Source organism: Dasypus novemcinctus, chromosome 8 (genome assembly GCF_030445035.2).
Source record: "Dasypus novemcinctus isolate mDasNov1 chromosome 8, mDasNov1.1.hap2, whole genome shotgun sequence".
In the NCBI taxonomy this organism is placed as follows: Eukaryota; Metazoa; Chordata; class Mammalia; order Cingulata; family Dasypodidae; genus Dasypus; species Dasypus novemcinctus.
The window spans coordinates 109,288,313-109,301,848 of record NC_080680.1 but is presented as its reverse complement, the minus strand read 5'-3'; the positions used below and the strand labels follow the sequence as shown (position 1 = coordinate 109,301,848).

The following is a 13,536-nucleotide window of genomic DNA, read 5'->3' as shown; positions in this document are numbered from 1 at the left end:
GCAGATGGAAGAGGTTGATGGTTGACAAGTCCAACAATTCCTGTGGATGGAAAGGAAAGTACAGCTGCTTATGTCAAATGGCTTCAATCTTACTATAACAGGTGAGATTATATGTTAAGAAAGGAGAGGAAAGAAACTGAGTACTGGAAAATAAGACTTTTAGAAAGCTTTACCCAAGAGGGTAAATGAGTTTAAGATATTTATTCCGTAGGGCAGACCTACACTATCTTCCAACATTTCCAGAATTTGAGCTCTAGCCGCAGAACAAGCATTAAGAAAAGCTATAGAGATGTTCAGGAAAACTGACAGCAAAAGTTCAAAGGAAACAAGAGCAACAGTGAAATAGGTAAGTTTGAGAAAGAAAACACCTCCATAATCAAAGTTTGTTAAATGAATAACAATAAAATAGGTGACATTTATCAAGCAGTTTCTATGTTCTAAGTACATAAATCAAAGGGAAAATCATAATTATCCTTTTCCTTGTCCATTCACAGCCTCTTGAAGACACAGATGTTATCAGTTTAATGTTCATATAAACAATATAAACCAAACCTTTCTTTGCAATAACAGCGTAATATTCCATAGACTTCAAAAAGGTTAAAAGAAAAATCACCTGTCTTTTATGATTCAAAAATAAAAACATTTTAATACATTACCTTCAAAAGTTTTGTAAAAAGGTTAGAAAAATTCACCAATAAATCTAAGTCTTAGCATTCTTAAGGATATGAAAAGGAGAGCAAAGAAAAATTCTAGGGAACAACCTCCAAAACTACTTTTTCAAATCTGCAAACTTCCCAAAAACCTACATACAGCATATATACAGTAGAATATATAAGAAGTAGTGGTATTTTATCCAGAATTCTTTGGCTTAAGAAACAGAAAAGGAGTTGAGTTCTGGATAAGTGCTTTAATACATATACTTCTAATGACAAATACTTGGGCTGACAGTTAGGAATGGGGAGGAAGTAACAGAACAAAAGGAAGTAAAAAAAACTAAGAGGGTGAGATACTGCTTAGAACTGTAACAGCCAATTCAAAACCTTCACAGACCATCCATTCAAAAATACTGTTACATCCTTGGTGCTTCCTAAAGAAGTAAGAAACAGAAGGGTAGAGAGAGAGGAAAGAAATTTAAAGAAGATAAAATAATTTATCTGCCAGTAACTGAGTAAAAACGTTTATATAGATACAAATTAGTGATTGTAATGTTAAGAATATTAATAAACTCAATTCAATAATATTATACTAAAATAGAATCTAGATTACCATGTCCTAAATAAAAAATGTTTAAAAAGAGAACAGGGAAATGGACTTTGGCCCAGTGGTTAGGGCATCCGTCTACCATATGGGAGGTCCGCGGTTCAAACCCCGGGCCTCCTTGACCCGTGTGGAGCTGGCCATGCGCAGTGCTGATGCGCGCAAGGAGTGCCGTGCCACGCAAGGGTGTCCCCCGCGTGGGGGAGCCCCACGCGCAAGGAGTGCGCCCGTGAGGAAAGCCGCCCAGCGTGAAAAGAAAGTGCAGCCTGCCCAGGAATGGCACCGCCCACACTTCCCGTGCCACTGACGACAACAGAAGCGGACAAAGAAACAAGACGCAGCAAATAGACACCAAGAACAGACAACCAGGGGAGGGGGAGGGGGAATTTAAAATAAATAAATAAATCTTTAAAAAAAAAAAAAAAAAAAAAAGAGAACAGACTAAGTTATGAAACTGATTAATAATCATAACAATTGATGTAAATACCCTAAAATCCAAACTTTGAAATATGTGCCATCTCAATTATACAGACTAAAACCCAAGAGTAGACTGCTTTATCATTTCACGTCTATTAGAATGGCCAATATGAAAAAAGACAAAACTACAAGTGTTGAAGAGGATGTGGAGAGTTAGGAATGCTTCTTCACTGTTGGTGGGAATGTAGAATGGTACAGGAACTGTGGAGGACTGTTTGACAGTTCCTAAAGAAGTTGAATACAGATTTTCCACGTAACTTGGCAATAGCACTACTGGGTATACGCCCAGAGGAACCGAGAGCAGTGACACAAACAGATATCTGCATACGGATGTTCACAGCGGCATTATTCACAATTGCCAAGAGCTGGAAACAACCCAGGTGTCCATCAACCAATGAATGGATAAACAAACTGTGGTATATACACACAATGGAATATTATGCAGCTATAAGAAATGAAATCATGAAGTATATGACAATATGGATGAACCTGGAAAATCTTATGTTGAGTGAAGCAAGCCAGACACAAAAGGACAAATACTACATGATTACACTATTATAAATTAAATATATTATGTAAACTCTTCGAGTTAATCATTAGAGTATAGGTCCCAGAAAATAGAATGAGACCAGAAAATGGAAAGCTGAGGGTTAATCTGTGCAGAAGTGGTAAAAAAATTGTTTGTGAATCTTTAGAAATGAATGGAACTGTGTACCACACTAAAATCTACCAAAGTTAATTTTTGCTTTGAGTAGATCCATTTATCTTATTTATTTTTCCCAGTGAAAAATGTATTTTGATGAGGGCTTTCATTTTATAAATACACTATGAGTTATTGAAAATTGAAAAAAAAATGAATGGAAATGGAAACAGGACATCATGGTGTCTGTGACTAGCAGAGCTATTAAATGGGTATGACAGTGATTGAAAGGGAAAAACTAAGAACACATATTACTAGAAGGAAAGCTAAAAAATGTAACATGGGACTGTATAACATAGTGAAACCTCATGGGAAATATGAATATGGGTAATATAACATATATAAGACAGTTTTTATAAAATATAAATACAAATAAACTAGAGAGATAGAAACAGAATAGCAGATGTACCCAGCAGAGGAAGCATAAAGAAACTGGGAGGCAAAGAGGTTTTTTGTTTTGTTTTTTTATTATCATTATTGGAATGAAAATGCTGTAATAATGACTGAAGTGATTTATGCACAACTACGTAATTATACCAAATACCAATGACTGTACACTTTGGATGGATTTATCCTTTATTAATATGTATCAATAAAATCGATTTGTTAAAAAAAAAAAAAGAGCGAGAGAGAGAGAGAGAGATGCAACGAAAGTAAACATAGTTAAAATTTTAGGTTGGGGCAAAAATTTGTCAATCAAAATTAAATAGAAGGGGAAATGGTATGGCTCAAGCATCTGGGCTCCTGCCCACCACATGGAAGGCCCTACATTCAATTCCGGTGGCCTCCTTGTGAAAGCAAGCTGGCCTGTGCCCGCAGAGAGCTGGCACAACAATATGACACAACAAAGGGAAACACAACGGAGAGACAGTGACAGACACAGCAGACACAGGGAGATGACGTGGCTCAAGCAATTGAGCGTCTCTCTCCCACACCAGAGGTCGCAGGATCAGTTCCCAGTGCCTCCCAAAAAGAGAACAAGAAAAAGAAAAAAAGCCAAGCAGGGAGGCAGCTGTGGCTCAATCGATTGGGCTTCCATCTACCATATGGTACACGTCCCAGGGCCTCCTTATGAAGGCAAGCTGGCCCATGTGCCACGGAAAGCTGACAGCCCATGTGCCACGCCATGAAGAGCTGGCACAGCAAGATGATGCAACAAAGGGAGACAAGCAAAAAACACAGAAGAACACACAGCGAATGGACACAGAGAGGAGATAGCAAGCAAGCCACAAAGCGCGGGGGAATAAATTAATAAAAAAAAAAAAAAAAAAGCCAAGCAGACACAAAAAGAACACAGTGAATGTGCACAGAGTATACAGCGAGCACAAACAACAACAAAGGGGGGCGGGAGTTAAATAGAAGAACATTGATTACAATACTAATTTTAGATGAAGCAGGCGTTGGAGAAAACTATTAAATGAGATTTAAATAAATAGATAAAAAATAATATACTAAAATTACTAATGAAGACAAGATGTTAAACTTTTGCATCAAGATGCATAAAACCAAAGCTATTAAAAACACAAGGGGAAGCAGACTTGGCCCAATGGATAGGGCGTCCGCCTACCACATGGGAGGTCCACTGTTCAAACGCTGGGCCTCCTTGACCCATGTGGAGCTGGCCCATGAGAAGTGCTAACGCATGCAAGGAGTGCAGGGGTGTCCCCCGTGTAGGGGAGCCCCACGCGCGAGGAGTGTGCCCTGTAGGGAAAGCCGCCCAGCACAAAAGAAGGTACAGCCTGTCCAAGAATGGCACCGCACACACAGAGAGCTGACACAACAAGATGATGCAACAAAAAGACACACAGATTCCCTGTGCTGCTGCTAAGGATAGAAATGGTCACAGAAGAACACACAGCAAATGGACACAGAGAGCAGACAACTGGGGGGAGGGGATAAATAAAAAATAAATCTTAAAAAAAAAAATACAAGGACAATCAGAAGAAATATGTAACAGTAGTACAGAATTGTAACTCACTACCATCAAGTCACAATAGGATGAGAAGAGGAAGCAGCTCAGTTCTTGAGCGCCTGCTTCCCATGTATTAGGTCCCAGGTTCAAGCCCCAATATACCTCTAAAAAAAAAAAATTTTACAGTAGGATTAGATTACAGGTTCTCCAGAAATAAATATATAATGCTACTGAGTGGCCTTAGTACATACTAAGTTCTATATTACATAAACATAAATTATCCTTTTTATTTCATGAAGAGTTCTTATGCCAAGTATCAAAAAATATTCTATAACATTTACAGTCTACAGTTACAGATGAGAATGCAATTAAGACAAGGCAAATTTTACATTGAATATTTTGAAACTAAAAACAATATTCTTGCAAACTAATAATTACATCAAAAATAAAATAACCAAACACTGCTTATCAATAGAGTATAACCAAAATAGTAATCAAAGAGAAAATCATAACTGAGATCATTTTTGGATTTGTGCATTTAAAATAGTTACACTTAAGGAACTAAGCATTTAAACTTAGTGGTCAAGAATACATTTTGAAGTCTTAGAACACTGAGTTCAAATCCTGCCTCAACTCCTTGTCCTCTGACCTTAAACAAGTTATTCAATCATTGCAAGTCTCAGCTTCATCTGTAAAATGGGGATAATACCTACCTCAAATAATCTTGTGCAGATTTAAATGTTTAGCATTTTTCTTGACACGCAGTAACCATTACTAGACTATTCTATAAACAAAAATCTTAAACTAGGGCGGCAGACTTGGTCCAGTGGTTAGGGCGTCCATCTACCACATGGAAGGTCCACGGTTTAAACCCCGGGCCTCCTTGACCCATGTGGAGCTGGCCCAAGCACAGTACTGATGCGGGCAAGGAGTGCCCTGCCACACAGGGGTGCCCCCCACATAGGGGAACCCCACACGCAAGAAGTGCACCCTGTAAGGTGAGCCACCCAGCACGAAAGAAAGTGCAGCCTGCCCAGGAATGGTGCCGCACACATGGAGAGCTGACAAAACAAGATGACGCAGCAAAAACAAACACAGATTCCCGTGCCACTGACAACAACAGAAACGGACAAAGACAACACAGCACATAGACACAGAGAACAGACAACCGAGGTGGGGGGGGGGGAGGGGAGAGAAATAAATCTTTTTTTTTAATCTTAAACTAGAAATCAGATCAAAGGAAAACAAAAAGAGAATTGCAATACAAATAGAAAAAATACGTTGAAGGAAAATTCATCTAAAAGCCAGTTTTCCTATAAAATGAAACATAATAAGACTAAAACACCTTTGATGGTTATAGCAGTTTGGCATTATTTATGAACTCCAAAAACAGATATTGGATATGTCTGTGAACTCATCTGGGCATATTAGATTATACTGGATTCAGCAGTTTACGTGATTAAATAATGATTAAGGCTTTGATTGGGCCACAGCAGTAGGACATTGCATCCCTGCCCACGGGTGGAGACTCAGAGAAAAGACATGGCAAAGGACAGAGTTAGAAGTTCTGAGCTGGAGTTTGGGAAGTAAGCACAAAGAGGAGCAAAGCACCTGAGCTCGGAGAGGAACAAGCCCTAGGAAGAGAGGAACCCAGGAAGCCTGAACCCTGGTAGATGCTGGCAGCCATCTTGCTCTAACACGTGACAACAGACTTTGGTGATGGAAGTAACTTATGTTTTATGGCCTGATAACTGTAAGCTTCTACCCCAAATACCCTTTATAAAAGCCAACAGATTTCTGGTATTTCACATCAGCACCCCTTTGGCTGACTAATACAGTGGTAATAATAAAATTGGGAACAAAAATGGAACTTCTCCAATTAGGAGAACTATAATGGATTATTAAGAACAATAGTATAGTATAATAGAAATAGATGGTTAGAGATAGATGATTTGCTACAGAAAGATAAAACACAAAGAAACATAAAAGTCCTGAGGTATTTGGTAATGGATGGTAGTGATGGTAGCTGACTGTGAATTAATTTATACCACTGCATTGTATACTTTAAAAAGGTTAAAATGGGAAATTTTGTGTTATATCTATATTACCAAAAAAGAAAAAAAATTAAATCCTAAAATGAGTAAATGAATAAAAACTACTGAAAACACTGTTTGCTCTGCTGGTCTCTACTCTTGGCCTCCACCCCAACTGCTTCCCACAGCTGCCTTTCAACAACTGCTGGAATCTCTGCTTCCTCTCCCAGCCGTCTGCCTGGCCTCTCTCATCCCCCCCTGCCCCATGTCATCCCCGGGGCATTCTTCGAACCTTGAAGGGAGGGTCACATGGTATTTAGTTCAGATCCTCTGCACCTAAGGGTCCTTCTACCACTAAGAATCCTTCTCCCACCCCTCCCATCTCTCCACTTGGCTGCTTCCTACACACCAGAGATCTCTCTTCAACCCCCACCCAATCTAAACCACATCTCCAAATAAATTCTTTCCTTTTCCCTCTTAGCATTCACCACAATTTGTAACTATATTCTGTTTGCCTGGTTGTTTAATACCAGTCTCCCCAACTAGGTGTTTCTTCCATTCACCAATGTACCGCCAGCACCTGGAGTATAGAAGACACTCCATAAATATTCACTAAATGACAATGAAACTGGTCAAGTTAAATAAATAAACAGAAATAAACTCATGAATGACCATTTATTCCATACTCTCCTGAGGTTGGCAGAAGGCAATGGAAGTGTATTCAATAGGAGATTTACACTATCAAATATACACCTATCTCAACAAAAGAGTACAAATAGCAGGCTTGTCAAATATATAACAAGAATGCCCCATTCTTTCCTGCAAATATTAACAGACATTCTGAAAGGTGCTCTTGCCTCACTGAACCCAAATCAGGACTCATAATCCCTTTCAGGACAGACTTCCAGGAAGACGAAAAGATGAAAAAAAGGAGATGAATCGTTTTAATAGTAGCTCAGACACCCAAAGATTTATTATAAATACACTGAAGAATATGAATGAACTATTTTACAAATGAAACAAGAAAATGTACGTGTGGTGCATTCAGCTAACAAAGAAAACGTGTCTGCCATGCAACAGTGCTGTGCAGAACCCTAGAACAGGAGATATACCACAACATCTTGCTTTTGAATAAAATCATCTTGCTTACTTTTAAATGAGGTTACAGGCCTTGTCAGTCAATGACTAAAGACCTTTCTTGTCCCTTTACCACCTGGCTTGTATGGTGAATCAAACTCACAGATTTTACATCAAGCCTCCAAACATTCTGGAATAATTATTATATTACATCTGGCACTATGGTGGTTTGGATCTATGTACCCTAAAAAACATGTTCTTACACGTAACCCAGTTCTGTGGGTGTGAACCCATTTTAAGCAGTTCCTTTTGATCAGGTTACTTCAGTTAAGGTGTGGCCCAGCCCAATCAGGACTTCTATTACTGGAGTCCTTTTTAAGTGGAATAAAGATAGACAGTAAGCCACAGAGAAAGCACCCAGAAGCTGAAAGTCAAGGGAACCCAGGAGAGAAAGAAAAGACCATGAGAGGCTGCCATGACCATTGCCATGTGACAGAAAACCCAAAAACCAACGATCACAGGCAGCCAGTCCCAGTACACCAGTCTTCAGGAAGACAGCACTGCCTTGATTTGGACCTCTAGCCTCAAAACCATGAGCCAGTAAATCACCAATGTTTAAGCCAACGCATTGCATGGTATTTACTTGAGCAACCAAGAAACTAAAACAGGCACTAATGCCAAGTATTCAGTTCGTGCTAAGTGAAGCTGTACAAAGCACACAAAAGGTACCTGAAATATATTAAAGAAATTGGCCAGTCATTGTCCCTGATTCTTGGGAGATGATAATGTTAAATTGTACCTCAGCCCTGTGATCCTGCAAAACAGCAGGGCTCGCTGTGATCTGAAGAGAGCTTTTGGTACCTGCCCTCACAACCACTCAACCTCCCTCCCTGCACTCCCCTGCCTCCTTTCCTCCTCCTGGGTTCATGCTGTAATAAAAGATTGTCGGTGTGCAATTAATTTGTTCAAAAGAAAGAACCAAGAAACTTGGTTCCAACAGAAGCCTATTTTATTTTTCCATCATTAGAAATAAGACCCTTAGCAACAGTTTTTGGGGAAAAAAAATGAAAATAAAAATAAATCCCCCGCCCATTTTGTTATTGTCCAAGACAGCCTTACCATCTTCTTAGCTTGACTAAACTTTAGACAGGCAGCTTCGTAACTCTAGGGCCTGACCTTCCTCACCTTCCAGGCTTGGACACATCCCATTGCTCACCCCCTCCCTCCAAGTCCTTTACCATTAGCTCACAATCCTTAAAAACTCTCCCACCCTCTGCTTCAGGGGATAGAGTCCTCCCTCTCTGCTACATGATAACATTCTGGTCTCCCTCTCTCCTATTGCATAAAGTTTTAAATAAAGTCATCCTTGCCCAGTGTAATTTTTCTTTGTCAGCAATAACCTCTACAACCTTGGAAATTTCCTGTGATAGGAGTGTTTTTTGTTATCCATGATGGCTGGGGGCCCACACCTGATAACGCATATGCTAAGGAAGGACAGGATGGGGTGAGGTACTCCTGCAGTCTTAGGGTGGGGGCTGGCCATACCAGAAAGACCAAAGGTGATTTAGGGGGTCAGGGCTTTGAGCCACATCATGTTGTCAGGACCTTCTGGACCTCTGGGAGGGATGGAAGGCAGGAAATTAAGTTCAACCATGTAGGCAATGATTCCACTAAAAATGACTATATAACGAAGCATCATAGAAACTTATGACACAAAGCTCAAGTGAGCTTCCATGACAGAGAAAATGCACTGATGTGCTCAAGTGTGACATGTTCTGACTCTGCTTGGAAAGGACATGAAAGCTTGCATTTGAGACCCTCCCAGATCATCTCTTGTTTCTTTTATTTGTATCTTTTCACTACAATAAAACTATAAACATAAGCATAGCACTTTCAATGAGTTCTGTAAGGCATTCCAGCAAATTATCAAACCCAAGGTAGTGGCAGGAATCCCCAAATTTGTCAGCAGTGTGACTGCCTGGGCCCCTGAATTTAGGTATCTAAAGGGGAATTGGGAGACGACTGCCCTTAACCTGTGCCTGGCCTAACCTAGAAGGAGAGTCAGAATTGAACTGAGTTTCTGTCAGAAATTTTTCTGAAGTTTATGCAGTCTATATATTACTTATAAATCATGAAAGCTAGTCATAAGACTTACTCTCCATTTTGAAAGGCCATAAAGAGGATCATAAACCTGGATTTCAACAATGGGCATAGGAAAGACACTTCCCCATACAGATTTATTCACCACAATTCTCCCAACTCACCCAATATGCTTACCTTTTTGCGTACTCCTTCTTGGGTACTAGACAGTTTGAGCAAAACAGGAGGAAGGAATTTAGATATAATATTCTGTAACTGTTCATCTGTTTCAGCATGGCCAAGTCGTAAAAAGACCCGTTCAAGTTGATCTATAATATAAAAAGAAAAAAGGGGAACTTAGCAAATCAAACATAACTAAGACTAATTACTTTTATAGTTTAATCCTTTTTTCTGTCCCAAAAAATCCTTCAATCAGAACTTTAACCATAGCAGCCCTGTATGCAGATGATTTTGACAGTTAGGAGATAACACTCTAAAGTTTTAGTAGCTTATACTGTTTTACAACTCTCCTGGTCGTGACACTGAAACATTTAACCTCCTCAACAAAGGCAAACAAAGCCAAGATAGCAAAATTCTCTTATACAAAGTTATTCTGACTTGATGACTAAATGACTTAAACACAGGAAAGTATGTGATTTGTGAAGGACCTTTCTAGACTTAGCTAGCAGAGGAAGACAGGAGAACTTTAATCAGATACTAGGAACAATATATCTGTGGTGAAATCACGTTACTGATGAAGTTTTCCAAGGACAGAATCACTGTCCGTTACTATGTTGGGGTTATCTAACAAGAAAGTGAGAAAAAAGTGTCCACCAAGAAAGCCACTATGAAAGAAACATGTTAAACACCACCTGGGGATGTTCTCAGCAAAATGCAGATGGTGATAAATTTTATAAAGCAGCAACCTTGTTTCTACAGCAATGACACTGCAAGAGAGAAAAGGAAGCGGGGAATAAGAAAGGAACCTGCAGGGGAGCAGGTAGCTCAGTGGTTGAGTGCTTGCTTCCCATGTACAAGGGTCCAGGTTAAATCCCTGGTACCTCCTAAAAAAAACCTGCAGCCTTAAGCAATACATCAACCCATTTGCAACTGCCTATGTATTTGGTATTAAAAAATCATTAATTTTTCAGGTGTTAAAATGGGGGGAAAACAGTGAATAGGGCGCATATAAATGAAACCAATAGTGGCCATTAATTGATAATTGTTCAAGAGGTGAGGCAGATATTGAGGATTCATACTTACGTATGGCTTGAAATTTTAAGTCCATACTTTACAAAACCACAAGGAAGAACTCCTTGAGGGGGAGAGGATGATAGGGGGAGAGGTGAGTGGGGATGGTGTAAAGCAGGAAGAGGATGGCCCAGGAAAGATGCACCCTCATCTTGGGGGCCAGGCAGAGAATGGACCCCAGCTCCGTCCAGCAAGGCCTCCTGGCTGTCCAGGCCCCAAGACCTTGGGGAAGAGCCACAGGCCTCTAGCTCAAGGCCAGAAGCAGGTCTCCCTTCCCTCCCTCCTTCAGGCTAGGGCAGGCGGGGCAAGGGTGCAGGCGCCCTGCCCAGCAGCTTCAGGATGTACTCATCTTCCAGTCTAGACCTTCTGCTTGATGGGGGTCAGTTTCTTCTGCTCGGATGTCGTGATTTAGCAGAAGTGCCCACAACTTCGTTGTCTGCCTTGCGAACCCACTGCCTCCTGCCAGCTCACCCTCAGCAGGTTGCGCTTCATGGTGCGGTTGTGAGTGCTCAGCGCCTTCAGCTCAGCCTGCCACTTGCTCAGCTCAGCAAGGACCTCTTCCTCTGAGCCTGGGCGGGGTGGAGCTCGGGCTCCAGGAGGTCCAGGGGGATCAGCTCCTCGCTGATGTGGCTCTCCAGGGATCTGGCAAGTGGGACACTGAAGGGATTATTCTGACTGAAGAGAAAGGGGCTAGTCCTGTCAGCCCCCCGATTCTTTCCCAGACCTATCAGTAAAGTCCTCCAGAGAGGAGCAGCACCCTCAGGAGATGCTGTTTCAGGGTGCCAAAGGGGCAGCCATCTTCTGGCTGCTCATGCTGGGCCTCCAACTTCTTCAGCAGGACATCCACATCTTAGTGACAGTTCTGTGAGTGGCCCCAAGAGGTCTTTCCTCTTGTCAGCCACGGCCACTGCCCGGGTGCCATCTGTCTGCTCCTCCAGCAGGTCCTCCTGAGCCCAACAATGGGAATAGCGTTTCCCCAAGAGTGGGATCTTGTAATGTTCAGCCTCACACCTTCTGGGGGTTTCCGTAACTCCTTCAGCATGTGTACCTCCTGGTTACCAAACCTGGGCTTCACCCAAATTCTCTCCTAGTTTCTGCTTCTTGGTTTCCCATGTTTGGGGAAAGCTCCAAGGTCATGGTCTCGACCTAACTTCAGGAATCATCGGTCACTTTTCTTATGCTGCCAACCCATGAGGATCTGGGTTTCAGCCTCAAGCACCCGCAGGTGCCGGGTGGCAAAGGACAGCAGGGTCTCAAGCTCCAGCTGCAGGGTCCCCAGTACCTCAATGCCAATGCTGTAATACAGCAGGTCAGCACTGCTGTGGAGCAGGGACGGGTCTTCAGGTGGTCGACTTGAAGTCATGAGACTGCAAGGGGAAGTCCTTCAGCTCATTAATGGCCCAGGATAAGGAACCCTGTGGAGCTCCCCACCAAGTTTTGAGGATTAAGAAATGATGCCCCTCAAGAGCTCAGCTCAGTGCCCTTGGGAACAGTGGGCTGGGATGCAGGATTCGGGAGCCTGGATCTTGGTGACAGGCTGCAGTTAGTCCGGCTGAGCCCCAGTTGCTGCAGATAGGAGGGGTCCGGGGAAAAATGGGGACATAGAACCAGAGGGAATAAAAGCATGTAACAATATTTTTACAGGATTTCCAAGAAGACAGAGGATTAAAAAGACAAAGGGATCACTTCTCTCCCAGAAGAAATAGCTAGAGGACAGGCAAAGACTGTCTGGAGGGCTGCTCTGGGGGCTCAGGACACCAGAAGGCGAGAAACCACCCAAAAGAGAGAGGGGCAAAGAAAAGGAGTATCAGTTGGCTGAAAATCCTGTGAGTAGAGCAACAAAAAAAGCAGCAGGCACCCATCCCCCTACCTAGGCAGCAAATAGCAACTGCAGTGGCTGTGGAATGTGGTTGGGCCTGATGGGATAGGGTCGCAGGGGTCCTCTTCCCCAAGAAAGGGAAGGAGGAGGACACAGCCTACAGCAAATTCATATTTTAGCAAAGGAACTTGATCTGCTGCATTGGAGGAGTCACACACTTCCAGGCCTGGTGGGGCCACAACACTGTTTGCACTGAGAGCCAGCAGGGGGCTAAAGATAATTTGCTTTATCAAAAAACCCTCCCAACTGCCCCAGACTGGTTGCTGAAGAGGCAGAGGATGAGGGTTTGGCCCACCATGGATAGAGAACAGCCTCTGAGAAGTTTGTTTGTCAGGCTTGGCCAGCCCAGAGGGCACTGCTTCTGCACCACCCGCCTCAGAATTACACTGAATGCACTGCCCCCTAACACCTGGGTCTAAGCTGAGATATCTCCAAAGATGCCAACTGCTGGTCAGACCAGAAAAGTGCACGAAAAGGGAAAAACAGTAAGCAAATAAATAAATAGGCAAACAGATGCCTTTACTGCCCCCCTCTCCAAGGCCCTTGGAAACTGGGCCTGCATCCCATTACTGGGTCCTTAGCCCTGGTTTGAGCAGTTAAGCAGAGGCAATCCTAAATGTCTAGAACAAGTTGAACCAAGAGTCAAAGAACAATGGTAACACATAACTACCTAACAGTAAACCTCTCGGCAAGGGATAAAAACTGATTATCAGAGTAAACTCAGCATCAAAATCAGATGCCTAAACATTAGCAAAAAATTACAAGCCACACAAAGAAAAAGAAAGATATGACTCAGGAAAAGGAAGAAATCAAAACTCCTGGTGAGACAAAGGACTTGAAACAGCTAATCAGTGAGGTTTGTACAAATCTC

The 13,536-nt window shown here is 42.1% G+C and overlaps 1 protein-coding gene and 1 pseudogene across 4 annotated transcripts in view; both read right to left on the bottom strand.

Moving 5' to 3' along the window:
- Positions 1-13,536, bottom strand: part of ECPAS (Ecm29 proteasome adaptor and scaffold) — a 134,739-nt gene that overhangs the window by 85,309 nt on the left and 35,894 nt on the right. For all 4 annotated transcript variants that reach the window (XM_058302545.2, XM_004458505.4, XM_058302544.2 and 1 more), the window contains one exon: positions 9,734-9,864. In XM_058302545.2, the coding sequence (XP_058158528.1) occupies positions 9,734-9,864 (131 nt within the window). The remainder of the gene's footprint in view (positions 1-9,733; positions 9,865-13,536) is intronic.
- On the bottom strand, positions 11,195-12,836 carry LOC139439468 (transcriptional adapter 3 pseudogene; annotated as a pseudogene).